The 20,343-nt window shown below is 40.7% G+C and overlaps 1 protein-coding gene across 5 annotated transcripts in view; it reads left to right on the forward strand.

Moving 5' to 3' along the window:
- Nucleotides 1-8,938: 8,938 nt before the first annotated feature.
- The window catches only part of TPP2 (tripeptidyl peptidase 2), a 52,686-nt gene continuing 41,281 nt past the window's right edge, over nt 8,939-20,343 (forward strand). For all 5 annotated transcript variants that reach the window (XM_062624702.1, XM_062624704.1, XM_062624701.1 and 2 more), the window contains exons 1-6: nt 8,939-9,166; nt 14,892-15,020; nt 16,085-16,180; nt 16,597-16,701; nt 17,371-17,495; nt 18,275-18,438. In XM_062624702.1, coding sequence (XP_062480686.1) covers nt 9,005-9,166; nt 14,892-15,020; nt 16,085-16,180; nt 16,597-16,701; nt 17,371-17,495; nt 18,275-18,438 — 781 coding nt within the window. In that variant the 5' untranslated portion in view covers nt 8,939-9,004. The remainder of the gene's footprint in view (nt 9,167-14,891; nt 15,021-16,084; nt 16,181-16,596; nt 16,702-17,370; nt 17,496-18,274; nt 18,439-20,343) is intronic.

Genomic DNA, 20,343 nt, shown 5'->3' on the forward strand with positions numbered 1-20,343 from the left:
CAGATATGGACCTCACTACCTACAAGAAAAGAGCTGCTCCTGTTTGGAGAGATTTCTCACAAAAGACACCCCTTAAGTTAAAGGAAATTCACAGTAACTTCTCTCACCTTGATGCAGCTGTTTCTTTTCTTTCAGGACAAGCTGGTAGTTAAAGCACATTTCTTAATCCTGACTACTGGAATCTAATAGCTGCTGCCCATTTTCCTATTTGTGTAAGCCAAAGAAAGACACTTAGTGTTCAGATTGCCCCTTAAAGACAAGAACTAGAACTTCAGTGCTCAGATTATGTCTCCATTTCAGTTCAGGCTCAAAACAAAACACAATAAAATCATTGCCAAACAATGTTGTACAAGTGGTTACAGGAAAATCTGGAAATATTTCTAGTTGGCTTATAGTGTAGCTTTTGGCTAAGAAAATATAGTTTCAAACACCTTGTATATTTACTTCTAAATGAAAAAAGACCCACATTAATCAAACAGAAGCTCATGAGCTCCATTATGGGGAATATGTATATATTTCATATAGGTTGACAGATACATGATACACTTTTTAGCCTTTCTAAGATGGAGCTTTAGAGTTTAAGAAGATGATACAGCAAATTTTCAGAAATAGCTTGTAAGGATGAATGATTTACATTCCATCATAAATAAGCACGAATTACTGTACTTAAATATGTAATAGTGTGTGCTGGCTTTAGCCACAGTAGCTGGTATGGGGCTATTAATATGGTTTATACATATGCAACATACGTGGTTCTTTCGGATTTCTGGTGATAAATGCGTTAACTGCAGAGTAGCTACATACTGCTAACACTATGATTGTTAATAACAAGCTTAATTTCCTGGGTCAAAACACTTCAGCATAGCTGAAGACAAGATTCTTCCTAAAGGCATCCCTTCCAGGGATGGCAAGAAGGACAAACCCATCACTCTGTCCCTGTGATATGGTGTCAAAATCTCGTCCCCCACTTTGGTACGAAATCAGGGTACTTTTATAACTTGTTAAATATTATTGCACGCAGCGTTGTGGGTGGGCTGTGATCAAACTTTCTGGACATGTTGTACAGACCAGTTGTACTTGGCAGCAGGTACTGGTAACCATTTCTTGCAAAATCTTGCAATATGACCCCATGCAGAAGGAACAAGCTAATAACAGAACGGGACTGCGCGGCTTTGCCCCACTTCATATTCCTCCCAAGAGCCAAAGTAAGACAAACCACCAGACCTCCATCTCGTTTCCATGCCTGTTGCAGTCACGCTGTGCCTCATTGCCCACCTTGAGCTTTTGCTTTTTCTTTACTGTTTCATGCTTCCAACAGCTATGTTTTGGATTTGTGATGAAAATGGTGGTGTTAACACAGGGATGTTTAGCTGCTGCTGAGCAGTGCTTGCACAGAGTCAAGGCCTTTTCTGCCTCTCACCCTAGCTCATCAGAGAGCAGGTTGGGGGGGTGCACAAGAGGTTGGGTGGCAACACAGCCAGGACAGCTGCCGCCAACTGGTCCAAGGGACATCGCATAGCATATGGCATCATGCTCAGCATGTACAGCTGGGGGAGGAAGAAGGAAGGTCCATTACCTGTGGCAGAGCCCTGCTGTCCTGGAAATGGCTGAACAGCTGCCTGCCAATGGGAAGTGAATGAATAAATTCCTTGTTTTGCTTTGCTTGTATGTGCTGCTTTTGCTGTACCTATTAAACTGTCTTTATCTCAGCTCACAAATTGTCTTATTTTTACCCTGACAATTCTCTTCCCTATCAGACCAGGGGGGAAAGAGTGAGTGCTTCCATGGTGCTTAGTTGCCAGCTGGGGTTAAACCATGACACAGTGTAACTTGCAAAAGACAATTTACATTCATAAATTTAAAATAAAACAAAGCTGTGGTATCTTACAAATTTCAACTAATTAAAAGTCTAAAAACCCTGCAGTGACATTCATGTCACTGAAAAAACACTGTTGCAATGTTGACTGGGCAACCACTCTATTAACACAGAATTCCTCTGATTGTGGTAATCTAACACAACAAAAATCAGCGTTGAACAAAACAAATTTTTTTCACAAATTTGTTTACAATGTCACTTACATTCATTATCTCATATATTGTTCTCCCACACTCACACATACTCCTGCACCAAAATGTGTGTGCCCCAGTGGTCTAGACAGTTTCACTTATACATGGCACAGGGAACAAGAGACATCAACTATCAACTTCTAACTAAACCTCTTGGATATCTCTTGCTGATAAAGGGTTTTATACATTTTGTGAGTTAGTTACTATGATATGAATTTTTGCCTCAGAATCTTACTTAAAGATTCCTCCTCCATAAACTTTTGGGAAGGCTGCTACCCATGATCTGTGTATTCTCAATTGGGTATCTTTGTGGTGACAACCTTTCTGCCATCCTCCTCTTATCAGAGTTCAAGTCTTCTGCTTGAACATCATCGTGCTGTGGCTCCACCAGAGCTCAGGCCTTCTGGTCTTGCTACGAGCAACACGCTCCTTGATGTTCACCTATTTTGACTGATGTTAACCATGTCCTTGGTTATCAGTACATGATGTTTTTCAACCTTTGCTTGGTATTGTTTCTTCTGATGCTTTTACATACATACATTTCCATTTGTAATTCATTCTACTAATTCTTGTATTTCTATTGCAAATCTCTGCATGTTATGCAAGGCCAAGTCTGGGAATAGGCTCAACTCTGTTTTAAGCTTCGGAGAAAACTGAAAAATGAGCGGCATGCTCAGCTCTAGAAATAGCAAGTGTATACTTATAACCATCAATTTCTTTGCTCATTATGCAGCATAGTTATAAAAGAACCCACAGGCTTTCTTACATCTGTGCTGCTGAAGATATGGCTCTCAGAAAGCACAGCTGTTTCAGTTTCATTCATGCTCTTAAACAGAACACATTACCTTTGCTTTGAATGCTGTCCCACTAAAAAACAGATCACAAAAGCCACATTTGCTCTAGTCTCATCATTTTGTGTTATACCATTGCAAAACCTTGACTGTAAATTAATGAGACAATTACATTCTCTCATTCCTTTAAATGTCTGTCTCATCTCCCCCATGTGGGCCAAAAATTGCATATTTAATTTTCTTAGGGAAGGTAATTTTCTGGACAGTCACTCTGCAATTGGAACACAGCCTCCAATTATTCAGGTGATTCTGAACTAGGAATTCAGAGAGGAATATTTCCTATAGGGTAAAGCGACAGTCACATTAAAGGTCTGTGGTGGCCCTCAAGGCTCTTTCTTACAACTAGGAATGTGTCAGAGCCAAACACTCTCTGAGCAGGTTCTTTGAGATATTCCAAACAAGGAGGGCTTCATGTTTAATACCAGATTTCCTTATTTGTAGATATTCAATGTTTCACAGGATTTTGATTTAGCAGAGCAATACAGCAATGTACTAAAGTCACAAGTGCAATATAGCAATTGTGATATACGGTTGCATCACAATACAAACCTGATTGCCACTACCAGTCCCTGTATGCTCATTGTTATACTGGGCACCCCAATATCCGGGGAGGAATACGTGAGCTGAAACCAGCTCAAGTCAATTCAGTTGCTCTCTTCAAAGTTCATTTTCTCAGTTGTTTTGCTTATATACTTCTAGGTTTGGCTGAGTCGCCTACACACTTCTCCACCCATGCTTTTTCTCTCCCGATTATTGCAGGCAAAGCTGTTTACACAACTCAAAACCCCACTGCTACAGCTGGATAGCTAAAACCAAGGTCACCCTCAACACCCTTTGTGCTAAGTTCAGCTTTCCTTACAATAATTGGTGGCCATTCCTCATATTGTTCCTTGTGCTCATTACTTATGCCCATGTCCTTTGAGCCTTCTTTCATTGGAGGTGTTTGCTGTCACATGCTGTGATTCTCTTCTTTATTTCTTTTCATACCAAAAAAAGCAAACTTGAGAAACATTTGTTAGTTACATTGAAGAAGTGAGTATGGCATTTGGTTTTGTGCCTCTATTCTCAAGGAAATATATCTTTTAAAAGCAAGCCTACTAATAATTTTGTCACAGAAAACCACAAGATGTTTGAGGCTTGACTGGTACTGACCTTCAGCTGCAGCTTTTTGCTGAGGCCAGGGTCTTGCTAAATGAACCCTAACTTTTTTAATGTTCAGGACTAATCAGTTTTTTCAGGAACATTATTGAGAAAGTGTTTAAAGCAATATACAAACAGCTCTCCATGTGGATATCATTTCAGACAATTTTTAATGATTTTGTAAATGACAGCATAGCCTAAAACCATTAGCTGGGACTCAAGACTCTGTGACAGAGAACAATAAGGATTCATTAATTTTCACTTCTAACTTTGACAGGCATATTTGAAATACAATTATGTTGGAGAGTAACAGCCAGCTGTTGTTGACTAATGATCTCATAATTGTACGTGTATACAATTATCTTCTTATATTGATCAAGAAATGAACATAGCAAACTGACCCAACCAGGTAAATAACTTCATGAAGACAAAGCTGAGGACACATTGTCCAGGAAGGAAAATTTGTTACCAAAAGTAAAAGATGGGTGTGTGTTTTTCTTCTATGAATAAGAATGCCGAAGTGCTCATTGCGTGGAGCTGATACCTTTGTCAACGTTGAACTGTTCTGTGCTAATCAAAAAGTACTAGGATTGAACCTTCTTTGAAAATCTTTATGAAACAGATCCACCAAAAAACTTACACAGGCTTGTAGCTACCCAGGCACTTTATGGAAGTCTCAGTACAGGGCATGGTAAACAAAATCCAAATCCTGGAAATCAGCTTTCTCTTCCAGAATGCACTAAGGATCACATGCAGTGGCCAGGACTCCCCATGCAGTGCCACAGTCCCATGGCCCGTTTAACCAGCAGGTGCTGCACTGTGAGAGACCACCTCCACTCTGCACCAGCACAAGATTGACAGAGGTGGCACAGGAACCTGTCTCAGGTAAATGCTCAAAAATGCTTTTGTGGGATAGTTTTCAGCCAGATTTATTCCTTGAATTACTCCACCATGAAGCCACTCCAGCACACGTGACCAGGCAAGAAGAGTAAGAATGAATGGCCTGGGATGAGGCTGGGAGGGAGTGGGAAACCGTTCTTTCTTGAGGACTTGTTTTGATTTACACTTTCGTGGGAATAACTAGAACCAGTGTTAAGGAAATGGAGACAAAAGGCAATGGCAGGAATTAGGTATATCTTGACATCTACCTCATTCAAGGATAATCTATCCCCACTATAAGCTAGAAGTTAAATTCTGAAGCTAACCCTCTCTCATTAAGTGGGAATGGGGAGGAGTCTGTACCTGAACACCTCAGAATACTGAGTAACACTCAGAATACTGAAGTGCTTCCCTTGCCTAATGTGATTTGATCAAACACTTCCTGTACCAGGTAGTAGGCTTATTCCTCCCCTCAACATGTTGCAACTGTGGCAGGGTTGAGACATGAGCGGGTGAAATCTCTAACATGGTGACTAAGGTAATTGCTGGCAACTGAAATTTGATGAGTTCTTACACTCAATTCCAATTCATCCTTTGCATATAATTATTTAGTGTTAATTAGAGAAAGAATGAAAACCCCAGTACTTTTCTATCCATGTCAGTGCCTGCACCAGCAAGATATTAGGTCATGTCATCTCCTGTTCACTTTGGGAGGCTTCCATGCAAAACAGAAACATCTGACTCAGAGAGAACCCTGCAGCAGCTAGAGCATTTATTTTGCAGAAAGATGCAAGCTCAGACAGAAAGGAGATTTGAATCCCAGCATCCAACTTCTGGGTGTAACATCAGGCAGAAGACACAGCAAGTATCCTCAGCCTCTAAGGTGCGTTAAGGCTGCACATGAAATCAAAGGGGACTGTTGGCTTGGCTCTGCACCTCAGCAGGCCTGATTTGAGAGAGGTGGGGAATGGCTCAGGGCCGTCAGGACTGAAGCAGCTCTGTTGGCTCTCAGGAGCAGAGCTAGAAGCACATCCACACTGTGAATATTCAGAGCTGAACCTGGATGGAGCACCATAGGCACATGGAGATCTAGCCACCCGTAGACATTTAAATGTTACCAGGCCTCAAACCTATTTTACAGCAGAGGAGTGATTGGTAGGGAAGATGTGCAGCCCTGGTCTTCAACTGTTTCCAAGGGATCTGCAAATTATGTGCACCTCTGAGAATCAGAGTCCCAGGATGTGGCAGCAGCTGCTTCCTCCTTCCCTTTGGCTCCATCCCCACATTCAGTTGCAAACAGCCGAGATGGTTCCTAATACGGAGATGTGAGTCTATTTAACACAGCAAATCCAGACAAACTGCTGTACAAGCTTAGATCCCAAGAGAGGCTAATTCATTACTGTAATGACCAAACCCCATTGTCTCAAGAGGTCTTGTGACAAACTGATTTTTCAACATGGCAACTCTACTTTTGCCTTTACTTTTGTGGAACAACAGCAGTATTACCCAGAGCAAAACAAAGCTCTATTTATTACAAATCAGAAACTTAAGATACAGTAAGGGGAATCAGTGTTGAGTGTGCATATTACCATTATAAAATAAATATATTGCAGAACTACTGTAACAAGCTCTATAAGCAAACTAGTATCAGAAATCTGAGATGCTCAGAATTAAAATTCCAAAAATCTCAGTATGTTCAGATCTGAAAAGGCTCAGTAAGATGCACAACCTTAACCCTGTATCCTAACAACCGTACTCATACAATTGATACAGTACAGTCACATTTTAAAAACTGTAACCAAAATGAGGTTTTTCTTTCCTCCCTCATGGTCTTGCTTTAAAGTCTGTCAAAAGATGATTGGCACACCTTCCTCAAATCCCAGTATTTCCTGCAGAACCTGCCCTACTTGCCAGTGCACATCACTGAGTTATGTACAACTGTACAATTAATGTACCTGCCAATTAGATGACTTGTTTGTGGTATAACTCTTAAGACCAAGGCAACAGAACAGAGCAGAACTTTTCAGTTAGTAATACACATTTCCAAATTTTAACATACAGCCAGTTTATTGAATGAAATATGAAACATTTTCAGAATTTAATCTCAAAATATAGTTGGAACAGGATATATACAGCGTCTGTTTATTTGAACGTGCTGCCAGGAATACAAACCTCTCCCATTGAGATGCGTCAGCAATGATATACAGACGGGAAACTAAATTAAAATGGGCAATTAGGTATTAAACAAGTGAAAAAACACCTTGTCAGAATAATTCTCTCCCTACATTAAAAACAGTCTATGCCTTATGTAATTCTAAAAAAGCCTGAATATGGCTGCCAGACACCAGCAGCATTCCAAGAAAGTCAAGCACATGGTACCTGGATATAAAAATGTAAAATTTTCACTCATGACTGAAAGCAAAAGAGGGGAGCAGATTGAGTTGCACACTAACTACATATGGTACAGCTTTGACTAATTTTTTTTTTTTGGAGAATATGTATTTTTAAGATGGTGCTCTTCAGGTTTATTTTAGTACTTTACTTGCATAAAAATTCTGTACATCTCCAAGTCACTGACGAGCTGAAAGTCACTGCTGATGGTAGCACATAAAATGGGGAAAAAGCGTAAAGTGCCACTATTTGCTAGCAACCCACCCTCCCCATTTCTGCTAAGAATGAACAAATGCCAGGTTTACTTCAAAGATTAATGTGTGATATTCAGATATTTCAGCAGACCCATGAAACAAAAACATCACATAAATAGAACAATTCTCAAAAGCCAAAATCCTCCTTGCTTTACAGTGAACACATCCACGTAGTCAGAGAAATTTCACCTGCTTCCTCTGATGTAACTCTCTGAACAGAAACTTGCTTGAGGAAAGCAAAGTGATATTCAAGTAACCAACCAGCTTGTACCATTATTGCTGGTTAAAATAGCTTAAAGCCACACGTCAGATACTACAACTAAGAACTAAGACATCTATTGAAAAGAAATTCTCTGTCGTCTTTGGTTTCAGCTTTCTCTGGAAGTTTGTATGTGACCATGAAAGCTAGAAACTAACCTTAAAAAAAAGTACTTTTTCCTTTGACTACTTTACAAAAAAACAAAAACAAACAAAACAAACAAAAAAAAAACAAAACAAAAAAAAAAAAACAAAGAAAAAACTTACTTGGAGCTCCACATAACCTTTGGTTAGTTTTTATATTTGTCTTTACTAAACAGCAGCACAATCAGCAAACTGCCTTCCAACACTGTACAAATGCCGCATCACCCCACGGTAAGAGGGATACAGCGCTCCTGCGGGCACCGCAACATGTTTTATCCCAGATAATGAATCAGCAAAATTCAAATAAATAGTAATGAAAAAAAAAGTAAAATTGCACATCGGTTCTCCTTGTGACTCCGGGGAATTTCGCGACTACAGCACTGCCATGTCCTCTCAGCAGCGCCTGAGGGGTTGTGAGAGAAGCCACCCGCCACCGCCGCAGGCCGCAGCCCCACAACAGCCCTGAGGCAGGACCGAGAGTCCGAGGAAGCCGCCAGCAGTCCTGCGCTCAGGGAAGCAGGGCCCGCAGATGCCCTCGCACCTCCGGGCAGCATCTCCCGCACCACCCCCGGGGCACTCCCCATCATCACCGCGGTACGTGGCTGCCTCAGCTCCAGGCTCCGGGCCGCTCCGCTCCCTGCCCGGCCCCGCCCCGCTATCGCCCGCCCCTCCCCGTTGCCGCCGCTCGGGCCCGGCAGCCCTGCCCGGGGTTCCGGCGCGTGGATCCCGCAGCGCTCCTGATCAGCCGTCTTCCGCCGCGGGCCCCTCCAGCTCCGGGGCGAAGGCCGGCCCACAGTGCGGTCCTATTGGTCCATTTAGCCCCGGCTCTCTCTCGCTGCAGGCCGCGAGAGGGTGCACCTCCCCGCCGATTGGTGGGGCGCTATGGCGCGTGCGCCGCCCATGGCCTCGCCCGTCCTTCTGGGACCCCCCCCTCCCCGCCGTCATCCCTCCCCCCCCCCCCCGCCGCGGCCGCCGGCAGCGGGAGCGCTCTGTTCTCGCACGGTTCCCCCTCACCCCGTTATGGCGGTCGCTGCAGAGGAGCCGTTCCCCTTCCACGGTCTCCTGCCTAAGAAGGAGACTGGTGCCGCCGCCTTTCTTGCCCGCTTCCCCGACTTCGACGGACGGGGGGTGCTGCTGGCGGTGCTGGACACCGGCGTGGACCCGGGGGCGCCGGGCATGCAGGTAATGGGCGGGTAGCAAGGAGCCGCCTCGGGCGGCGGCCCTCCAAGGGCGGTGGGAGCACCCGGGCCCTGCCGGGCTGCGCTACCTGGGGGCCCGGGACGAGTGTGGGGCCGGGGCGCTCGTCCAGGCGCGGCCGCAGCCCCCGGGCGGCCGTCGGTAGCGGGACAGGCCTTTGAAGGGTTGTCTGGGGACTTGCAGTTGGGGTGTTTGTTTGCTTGCTCACAATTCCCGCTAAGCACACACTTCGCGTGAGCGTGGGCTCTTGCTACGGCAGGGCGGGGAATCCTGCCGGTGGTGCTCCGCGCGGGTCACTTCGGGTGTTTGTGCGAGGATCCTCCTTTTAAGCCCTTCACAGAGGTTTTAGGGTACTTAAATCTCTTTCATTGTCTTCTTGCACGTAGCACTCGTTGTGAAAGAATAGTCTGTGGATTTTGTTAAGCTTTACCAAACTTCAACAGGAGGTGGCTTGAGGCTACAAACAGCGGCTTAGATCTTTTACATGAAAAGTGTATTTCTGGCAAAATTTGCATTCCTCTCTCAGTGTGTTTTTTGTGCGTTGTATTGCAACAACAATCCGTGTCAGATTTGGTTCTGCCGGCTTTTTTTGATCGTAGTTCAGATCGCAGAGTGATTGCCGTAATTATTTCAATCTCAGTTTTGTGAATTTCTGTGTGACTTTAATTTTTGCACTCCTCAGCACTTCCTTAATTCTTTTAACTGTAGCATGTAAGTTTGGATGTGGCCTTTTGTTTCATTACTCCTTCCTGCTTCTTGTTGGCATATTTTCTCCAAGATGTTGCAAAGGAAGCCCTGAGAAGTGATTCAGAGAGAGTTGCAGGGAACTTGCTTGGGTATGGAATCCTTTATTTTTTTTAACTAAGCAGGGCCTGTGTTAGTTTGTTTTTTTTTTCTCTTTCTTTGGCACAAGCATCGATTTTAGTCCTAAGTGACCTACTTCAGGGACCTAACCCTGGCAGATCTTTAGTTCAGTGTTCTGAAATGACTCCTTGTGGATTTCAGCTAAGTAAAAGGATGAGTGAAGAGAACAGGTAGGGTGAAAGGAGGGACTGGGCAGCTATAACTTCAGTTGATTTAAGCTGCAATAAAGCTGGTGATCTTGGTAAAATATTGAGGGTAAGTGGAATAGTAATTGGGAAGCTCAAGAAAGCTTGCTAAAAAGCAAAGTTAATACCATGGGCACACCAGAAAGTAGTGAAAGACAGTTGGGAAAATGTGAATATAAAGGGGTGTGTCTAATTCTGAAGTTTCACATATGAAAACAAAAACAAAAAACCCTAAGTCTCTGAAGGTTATAAGTGAGGAATAGTCAACTAAAAAAAAAGGGGGGGGGGGGGCATGAGTTTATGGACAGTAGAGGGAAGCTTTGTTCTGAGATAGGCAACCCAGGGCTCATGAGGGATACTTATGAACCCTCATGATCTCAGTGTTGATGATACCAATTTTATTCAGCCTGTTTTATGCGGAGGATAATGTTACAGGTGGTGAAGTAAAAAATCTGTGGGGAACTTTGTGAGGGTGTGTATATTATTAATTTTGTGATGGGTGAGAGTGAGTTTGCAAGGATGTTGGAGGAACATTTGAAGAAGCTGTGTGGTCTTTCCATGCTGCTATAGAAAGAGTAGCTACTGGGCTTAACAAAGGTTCTTGCATCCGGTTTATTTCTCTGTTGGTTGGCTGGCTTTGCCACACAAAACATTTTATTATCTAACTTCTACTTACTTTTGTGTTCTTTCTTAATCTTTTGTAGCCAGTGCCCTCTAGGGGAACACTTTTCATCTCGTCTTCCCTTGCTTTACGCTCCACCTGTTGATGCCAACTGTGAAGTTCAGTTTGTTTTTTTCATGCTATTTTTTTCCCTTCTTCATTTCTTTGGTAGAATTTATTTCCTGTTGTTATCTGTTGTGTCATGGCTTGCAATTCCTCACTAAGGCACAGGAGATGGTAAAATTTTAGGTGGGCAGATAAGGTACATTTAAGGGATGTGTTGTGGCTGTGTATATATAGTGTTTGTTCAGCCCCACCCTGCCCTTTACCTGTTGTTGTTGTCACTACTTATGTTTCACAATAGATAGGTCAGTTCATCTGCTTCTTGCAAGTTTGATTATTTTGTGAAGTGCCTGTTGGAGTTGTTGTTATTATAATTATTATCTAAAACTATCTCATACGTTTATGGGATGATGTTTTAGCAGTAGCAGCTTGAGTTGGCTTGACCTGTTTTTCAGCACTGAGTTAATTTTCAAATAATTTTCTTTTTTATTTGTGATGATGATCAGCTGTCCCGTGACCCAAGTGCTGAAGAACTTGTTCATCTCCTGTTGCTGCAATAGCTGTCAGTTGGAATCAGTAATATTGTATCCTCTGGCAAAAGCATGCTCAAATGCATCTGGCTTTGCCTTTTAATTTGGGAGTGTCGCAGATACTGGTGCTCCTTCACTTCTGGTCAGCTGCCAGGATTATGCAGATAGATTTGTTTCGGTTTTTTTTTAGTTTTTTTACTAAAATTTACTAATTTATTTGCTTTATGATGTCACAGCTAACATGAGAGTATGTTTTTCAAACTTCAAACTAAAAAGCATAAACAAGTCATAAACTTGTAAACTGTTTCATGTATTTTTTCAAATGGTTGTAGGCAAATCATGATATTAAAGGTAGCATTGGGGGTTCTAAATATGCTGTAAATATTTTTAATTTTATTTTTTTTTAGCGCAAAAGGTACTAAAACATACCTTGATTGTAATAAATTCATTATTTCCAGTTTTTTTCTGTTCACATGAGGGAGTTGATCAAGTTCACTTCTTTTTTTTTTTATTTTATTTTTTCCTCGGAATTACAGTCCTTGGAAGAATCCTTGGGGGAAAAAAAAAACAACCACCAACCTACCAACCAAAAAAAACCAAAGAAAACCACCAGAACTGAGTTTCACTGTAGCATTACTACTGGTGGGCAGTATGTCAGCCCAGTTCATAACAGCAGAAGCAGCCACGCTGGTTACTTGTACTAAGTGACGGGACGGTGAACCTGTGTGGTTCACTGCCATTAGCAATTGAGTCTTCGACCTTTGTACCTGAAAACCAGACCTTTGAGTCTAACTGCAAAATTCCAGTTTGTCAGTTCTAACTATACAAACTCACGTGCACCTTTGGACCTGCTGTGAGGTGAAGTGCCGTGTAGTGTAGGAATTGTTCATTGTCTTGCTGGCTAGACAACTTTAAAAACTACCCAAGTTCACTGTGGCATAAATCTGTGTTCTGGCCACCTGTTGCAGTATAACTTGTCTTCTTCCAACAGGTCACCTTGGATTACATCTTCATTCTTTTCTTGTGTTTTGATCACTGAACAATTCACTTTCTTTAGAGACATATTGAAAAATGTCCAATTCTGATAATCTCAGGGTTGTCTTTGCAGTTGCTTTATTATTGGAGCAGCTCTTGACTTTCTGTAAGTAGAGTGGCATTTGAAGAAATTGATTACAAACACTAGAAAACCATATGGTTTGAGTGCCTATGCGCTGTGTTTAGCAAGTAAAATTTCACTAGTGTGCAGCTGTTATTCAGTGGATGTTTTACCAGGTTAATATGCTTTAACAATTTTCAAACCTGAACATGAATTTCTGTAAACAGAGTAACAGTGCTGGTTTCTGTAATGGAAATTTTTTCTTAGCAAATCTCTTCTAAAGCAGTATTTGTTACCTTCTGGGAAATTAAATGAATGTCCTTCTTATGGTTGTTATGAGTTTAGGATTTTGGGGCTTGGTCTTTTTTTTCCTGGCCTGTTGAAGCCTGGTTTTATATGGGAGAGTGGTTGCTTGTTACTTTTCTGTATGTTGTTTAGTTGAGTTTTGGGATTTTTGGGGTGGTTGTTTGTGGGCGAGTGGTTTTCTGTTTTATTTGTGGTTTGTTGGGTGTCTGTTGTGGAGGGTTTTTTCTTTGCTGTGCTTTTGTTTGTTAAGGTTTTCCCCTTAACCATAAGAATTTGAGACCTTGGAAATACTTATTTGTTGAAGTGTGATAAAAGCTTGAACCTTGTTGTCTTTTTGATAGCAATGGAGTGATTTTTATGAAACAGCTTGGTCATGTTAAATTCAGCAGCTGAATTCACAATTCCAGAGCATGATTTGAGCAAAACTACATGTAGTGTATGTTATGTCTAGCATCAAAATTATTGATAGAGAATAAAGACAACAATACCAAATATTTAAATGGTAGAGAAGAGCAAATATTGCTGCTTTTCTGAACAAGCAGCTTTTTTCACTTTCAGTGTAGTTATTGTATAGAAGGTGTTGAGAAGATTTTTTTTTTTTAATCTTTAGCGTAGAAGCATAAGAAGATAGATGCATATGACCAATTCATAGTATCATAGAATGGTTTGGGTCAGAAGGGACCTTTAAAGGTCATATAGTCCACCCCCCCCCACAACGATCAGGGAAATCTTCAACTAGATCAGGTTGCTCAGAGCCCTGTCCAACCTGACCTTGAATGTTTCCAGGGATGTGGAATCTGCACCTCTCTGGGCAACCTCTTCCAGTGCCTCACCACCCTCACAGTGGAGAATTTCTTCCTCATAGCTAATGTAAACCTACCCTTTTTCAGTTTAAAGCCATTACTCCATGTCCCATCCCTGCATGCCCTGAAGGAAGTCCCTTTCCAGATTTCATGTTGGCCCCCTTATAGGCACTGGAAGCTAACTCTAAGGTCTCCCCAGAGCCTTCTTTCCAGGCTGAAGAAGCCCAACTCTCTCTGCCTGTCTTCATAGGAGAGGTGCTTCAGCCATCTGAATTCATATTGCCCTTCAAGAAAATACTGCTGTATATGGAGTATAGTTTATTTCTCGAATGAACTCATACGATACCTACTAGATGAAGCGTGTTATTACAAGAAGATAATATTGAATATTTTTGTAAATGGAAAATAACATAAAAAAAATCTTAGTCTTGGTAATTGTGTAGAAGGTTACTCTAGGTGAAAGGAACTTTGGAAAGGTTAGTGGTTTCTTTTTTGATGTTTAGTTGCCTGCAGCTACTGTAAAGTCCATCAGGGCTAGTTTTCATTTAATTTGAAGAGGCTTTAAAGTTATGGTCATTAACACTGTTCTTACCAAGTCTCAGCTCCCTTTCTCCTCACCCTGGTGAAAATACTTCTTGTACAGTATTAGGGTATATAGCAGTACTTCCTAAGACTTCAGATTGGTTAAAACGAGTAGAATCCTTGACAAAGGAAAAATAAGATGATGATAACTTGTGCTCCTTTTAGGTTTAAGCTCAGTTAAGAGACTCAAGCTTGTGAGTGCCTGTAATTAAGCACCTTTCATTTTGTTAGAGTTGTGTGTTCATTACGGTAAAATTTGGCCACAGTGGTGGGATGGAAGCAACACAGCAGTTTATTTGAACACATATAGTAGTTTTTGCAAATTTCAGCTTGGTTTTAAATTGGGACTCCTGTGCTTTATTGATATAATGTTTTTACTTGTTTGTCTTCTAAATCCTTTTTAGAAATTAGTTAATTTGTATAAACTAGAAAGATGGGCACATTGCTTTTAGTTCATTGAAAATTTAAGTAATTTAAAGTTGGGTTTATGTCTTTCCATTTAATGTTGGGTGCTTAAGAAAATTGGTTGATATTTTCATTAACAATCATGAAAAAATTCATGGATTTTGTGCTGAAGGGTAATCAACTATGTTTTCATTTTTCTGTATTCATATTTTCAGATTACAACTGATGGGAAACCCAAGATAATTGATATAATTGACACAACAGGCAGTGGTGATGTAACTACGTGTACCATTGTGGAACCTAAAGATGGAGAAATTGTCGGTCTGTCTGGAAGAACTTTAAAGGTGAGTATTGACTGCTGCAGAGACACTACTGGGCATCTTTTCCTTTTTTATTTAACTACAAATTTAGTACTTATTTTAGTTTCTGCAGAACTTAGTTTCTTTTAACCAGATGTCATGGTTTAACGCCAGCTGGCAACTAAGCCCCACACAGTCGTGCACTCACACTCCCCCTAGCAGGATGAGGGGAAGAGACTTGGAAGGGTAAGAATGAGAAAACTTGCATGTTGGGGTAAAGACAATTTAACAGGTTAAGCAAGATCTGCGTGTGCAAGCAGAGCAAAGCAGGGAATTCATTCACTGCTTTCTGTTGGCAGGCAGGTGTTCAACTTGTGGGGAGATAGTTCTAGAGACTGAAAAACCTGTGAGGACTTGGTTGTAGGCTCACTGCATTCTCACTATAAATAGAACAGAAATCCTGTAGGGTTTTGAAAAGGATATGATGAGATCTGGCAGGGGTCTGAGCTTAGAACTGCTGATGCTACTGGCATAATTTGATTGATGAGGTGATATGAGGGCATCAGCTCTTTGGATCTTCCCATGATACCAGCTTCTGAATTTTGCACAGAATACGGTTGTAAGGGCGAATCTGTTGCGCTTTTTTTTTTCTTTTTTTTCAGCTAGGAGTAGTGGATCTGATGTACTGAGAGTCTAAGCTGTAGTGAGATATGAAAGTAGATATTCAGATGTTTCTCATGACTTCAAACCATAACACCCCTTCATGCTATGGTGCTGCTTTTCATTTATAGCGCTGTTATTTTCACAGACCTCTACCCAGTAAAGTCACTGCTGGGACTTTATGTTTTCAAAGTAGATCATCAGGGCAGTGGTTACTTAGTTGTTCAATGGCAGTGTCACGTGAATTAATAGTGATTCCTTTTGAAATGGATTGAAATTGCCATGTCATGTTGTTGAAACTTAGTGCACGTGTTACTGTCATGGAGGCAGGGAATTAAATTGGTGATACTTGCAAGTCTCTCCTCTAAGCTCTCTTACAGTGTTGATTTTTCATATTTTTTTTTTTTAATGCCATTGGTTAACGGATTTCTGAATATACTTTTCTGCAGATTCCAGCAACCTGGGTAAATCCTTCAGGCAAATATCACATTGGCATAAAAAATGGCTATGATATCTATCCTAAAGCTCTTAAGGAGAGGATTCAGGTAAGAAATTACATTTTGCATCTAGTGTAGTGTATAGTCATATTTCACTGTTCTGACTCCTAAATTTTTCTAGGAAACTTTGATATATGATTTATTAACACGTGTAGGCTGCTGATCAGCACTTGAAATCTATTCTCTCGCTTATTGTTGCTTAGTTTTGACATGATCCATTTCTTCTGTGATTTTTTTTTTTAGAACAGTCCAGTCAGTGGTCCTCTTCACAGTGGCAAAACGGTCTAGAAATTACTGATAGCAGTTTCTTTTGTCTGTGTGGTGTTTGATGTTCATTTATCGTATTGTATTGAACTTTTCTAGCTATTGTGTCTCAAAACAGAATTTTTATATTACTTTTGTAGTATAGATACTTGGACATAGGTATTTGTCCATATATTGAGGAACCTGGTTTTATTCTACAGAAAGAACGCAAGGAAAAGCTCTGGGATCCCATTCACAGACTGGCTCTAGCAGAGGCCTGTAGAAAACAAGAAGAATTTGATGCGGCTCATAGCTCTCCCTCCCAGGTTTGGATAAGTAAATTTATAAACTTGTTTGCAACAATTTGTAACTGGTTGAGAGGATTAAAATACTTTGTTAGATGAGTGAAGGGAAGATACTTGTGATTCTTTTGGCAGATCACTTGCTAGTTTATCTTCTGATTAATTTAAAAAGTCTATATATGGATGGTTGTTTCATTTGCTTAGTGCTGTTAACTGTCTAAACTTGTCAAATGCAAAAAGGGTGTTACTTCAGATACTTTGTAGCAGGTTTTTTTAGTAAGTTTTATTTTTAATTTAATATGCTGGTGTTTTTAAGGCTATCATCCTTGGTGTGTTCAAAGTTGGAATCTTCTAAACATATCCTTTATTTTGTAAGCTAGGTACTATTTCAGTGAAGTACCAGGAATACCTCAGGTCACTCCTCTAACATTTAATGACGCAAAAATAAATAAATAGATAAGGGCTTTAAACTTTACAATTACAAAAACTGGAAATAGTTATGCAAAACAGGCCAAAAATAAACAGTGCACTGTTGGAAGGCGATTAAACTTCTAGATGTTTGTGACTCCTAGGATAATCTTGCATTCTTAGTGAAGTGACGTAACAAATGTATAACGTCAGAAAGAAATGTAAGACTACCTATCTTGTAACAACTTTAGAAACAGTCTAACTGTATTCTTGTTACCTTACTAGGTAAATAAGCTGATAAAGGAAGAACTTCAAAATCAAGTGGAACTGTTGAATTCTTTTGAGAAAAAATACAGTGATCCTGGCCCAGTATATGACTGTCTGGTATGGAATGATGGTGAGACCTGGAGGTAAATGCCTAAACTTGTATAACTTGTCATCATCTACACATAAAAATCCAGCTTGCATTGAAGGCTGTGTTAACTTTCAAATCTACCCTCTTTATAGAGTTCTTAATTATTATTTGCTTTAAGATAATCCTACTGTATCATTTGAGTTTCATGACAAAGTTCCAACCCCAAATGAAGATGGGGTAAAATGAAGTCTTATTAAAGACAGCATGATGCAAAGGGGGTAAGCTTGTGGGATTTTCCTCTGAGGCAGAGTAAAATCACTTTGAGTATCCATTGGGGCGGGGGGGGGGGGGGACGACGACAAAGCCACCAACAACCAAACCCCAAAACAGCAGCAACAATAAAAAACACCCCCCCCGAAACACAGAAGTCTTTACATAAACTTCAAGATGTAACATGGCACTTTTCTTGACTTATAATGTGCATCATACAAAATGGTGGGTAAGACTTCACATGTTTATATACTGGCACTGAACAGCTAGTATTAGTAAAATTTCTTCCTTGAAGAAATTGCTGGAATTTCCATATGCTTTCTTTTCTAAGAAGGATTTATTTGAATTTAGTAGCATTTGAAAGTGAGTTTATTTAGAGATCTTTGCAGATTCTGAATCTTAAGTGCGAACAACCCAGTTTGAAAATATTGACTTAAAGAGTTAAGGTACTGTAAACACAGAACCAGACTTCTTGAATTCTTTGTGGTGGTACACTTTGCTGTGGGGGCAAGATAACTGAAAGCTTACAGCAGCAGGAAAATAACCATTTTGTTTGGTCAACAGAGCCTGCATAGATACAAGTGAGAGTGGTGACTTGACAAGCTGTACAGTGCTGAGAACCTACAAAGAGGCTCAGGAGTATGGATCCTTTGGAACATCTGAAATGTTGAATTATTCTGTGAATATATATGATGATGGAAACCTTCTTTCCATTGTGACAAGTGGAGGTAAATGAAAATAAGAAAATTTTGCTGCTGAGCAGCATCAGTTTTGGGGTCTTGATTTTGATACTTGGGATGGCTCAAGGCAGCTATCTCAATACAGCATTCTGTATTCTGCATTCTGTGGCAGTCAAGATCAGTATTCAGATTTTCTCAACTGTAGCTATAATGACAGCTCATTACCAAACTTGCTTGCATTTTTGTCTGAAATAGTTAACTATATGTTCAAATGCCTACATAAATACAGTGTGTACAGTTTAAGTGCTCTATAAGGTGTTCTTGCATCTTAATGCCTAAAACAGAGAGAACCTTCTTTCAAAGTACCTTTTTTTGTTTTGCTTCTTAAATATAGGTGATGACTGATTTTTACTTGCTGTGCTTTGTGTTTGTATGATTTAAGAATCTTAAATAAGACTTACCTGTGAACAAAAGGTGTATTGATCTTTATTTTGGTTTATCCAAACTTTTTTGTGATGGCAGATGTCAGTATAGCTGAGGCTCTAACCACTCTGAATATGTGTGTTCTTTATATAATCTTGTTATGTTTTGGAAGCATCCTAAGTGGTTATGGTGATGTGGATATATTTGGTTTGAAAAATGCTCTTAAGTTATCATTAAACAATCCTATGTCAGTAGAACTACAGAAGCAGTTCTGGTTTCTAAATTGATGATCATTTTTTGAGAGATTCCTTTTTATCTCAACAAAAACTTTGTGCAGTTTTTGGTTTGTGGTTTTGTTGTTGTTTTTTTGTTTTTTTTTTTTGTTTGGGTTTGGTTTTTGTTGGTGTTTTGGTTTGGGTTGTTGGTGTTTTTTTTTCTTTCTGGTTTGTTTTTTTTTTTTCTGTTAGGGTGTTTGTTTGTTTTGTTTTTACTTAATTCCCACTATCTGAGTCATCTCAGGTATAATTTTCACAACTTAGAGTAGAAAGTGTTGAGCCTTTAAAGTAACTTCCATTAGTAGGATTAAGTGAACACATCCTTTTTATCTGCCTCTTGCCTCCTTTCTCCCTTCAGAAAGCTGTTTTATTTTCCAGATGGCTGCTGTTCACTGGGTTGTTTTGTTTTTTTTTCCTTAGAATAACAGGACATTTGTTTAATAAGTGATTTAAAGCCTGGGCTCATTTTAAAGAATTGTGGAACCATTTAGGTTGGAAAAGACCTGTAAGGTTGAGTCCAACCGTTAACATTGCGGTGTCCCTAAGCACCATCTCTACAGTGTATTTTAAATACCTCCAGGGATGGTGACTCAGCTGCTTCCCTGTGCAGCCTGTTCCAATGCCTGACAAATGTTTTAGGGAACAAATTTTTCTTCCTAAAGCTGTCCTGGCTTAACTTGAGGCCAGTATGTCTTGTCCTATTGTTTGTTACTTGCAAGAAGAGACCAACCCCCGCTTCACTACAGCCTCCTTTCAGGTAGTTATAGAGGGTGATAAGGTCCCCCCTGAGCCTTCTGTTCTCCAGACTAAACAACCCCAGTTGCCTCAGCCATCCCTCCTAAGATTTGTTCCCCAGACTCTACACCAGCTTTGTTGCCCTTTTCTGACCCACTCCAGCACCTCAATGTTTTTCTTGCAGTGAAAGGCCCAGAACTGAATGCAGGATTTGAGGTGCAGCCTCAGCAGGGGCATGATCTCTTCCCCAGTCCTGCTGGCCACACTATTTCTGATACAGGCCAGGATGCTGTTGGACTTCTTGGCCCCTTGGGCATGCTGCCGGCTCATATTCAGCAGCTGTTGACCACCACTCACGTCCTTTTCCATTGGGCAGCTTTCCAGCCACTCTTCCCCAAGCCTGTAGCCTTGCATGGGGATGTTGTGACCCAAGTGCAGGACCTGGCACTTTGCTTTGTTGAACTTCATACAGCTGGCCTCAGCCCAGTGATCCAGCCTGTTCAGACCCTCTGTAGAGCCT

The sequence above is a fragment of the Pezoporus occidentalis genome, unplaced genomic scaffold (assembly GCF_034315485.1).
Source record: "Pezoporus occidentalis ecotype Australia unplaced genomic scaffold, CSIRO_AGI_Poc_V1 ctg27, whole genome shotgun sequence".
In the NCBI taxonomy this organism is placed as follows: domain Eukaryota; kingdom Metazoa; phylum Chordata; class Aves; order Psittaciformes; family Psittacidae; genus Pezoporus; species Pezoporus occidentalis.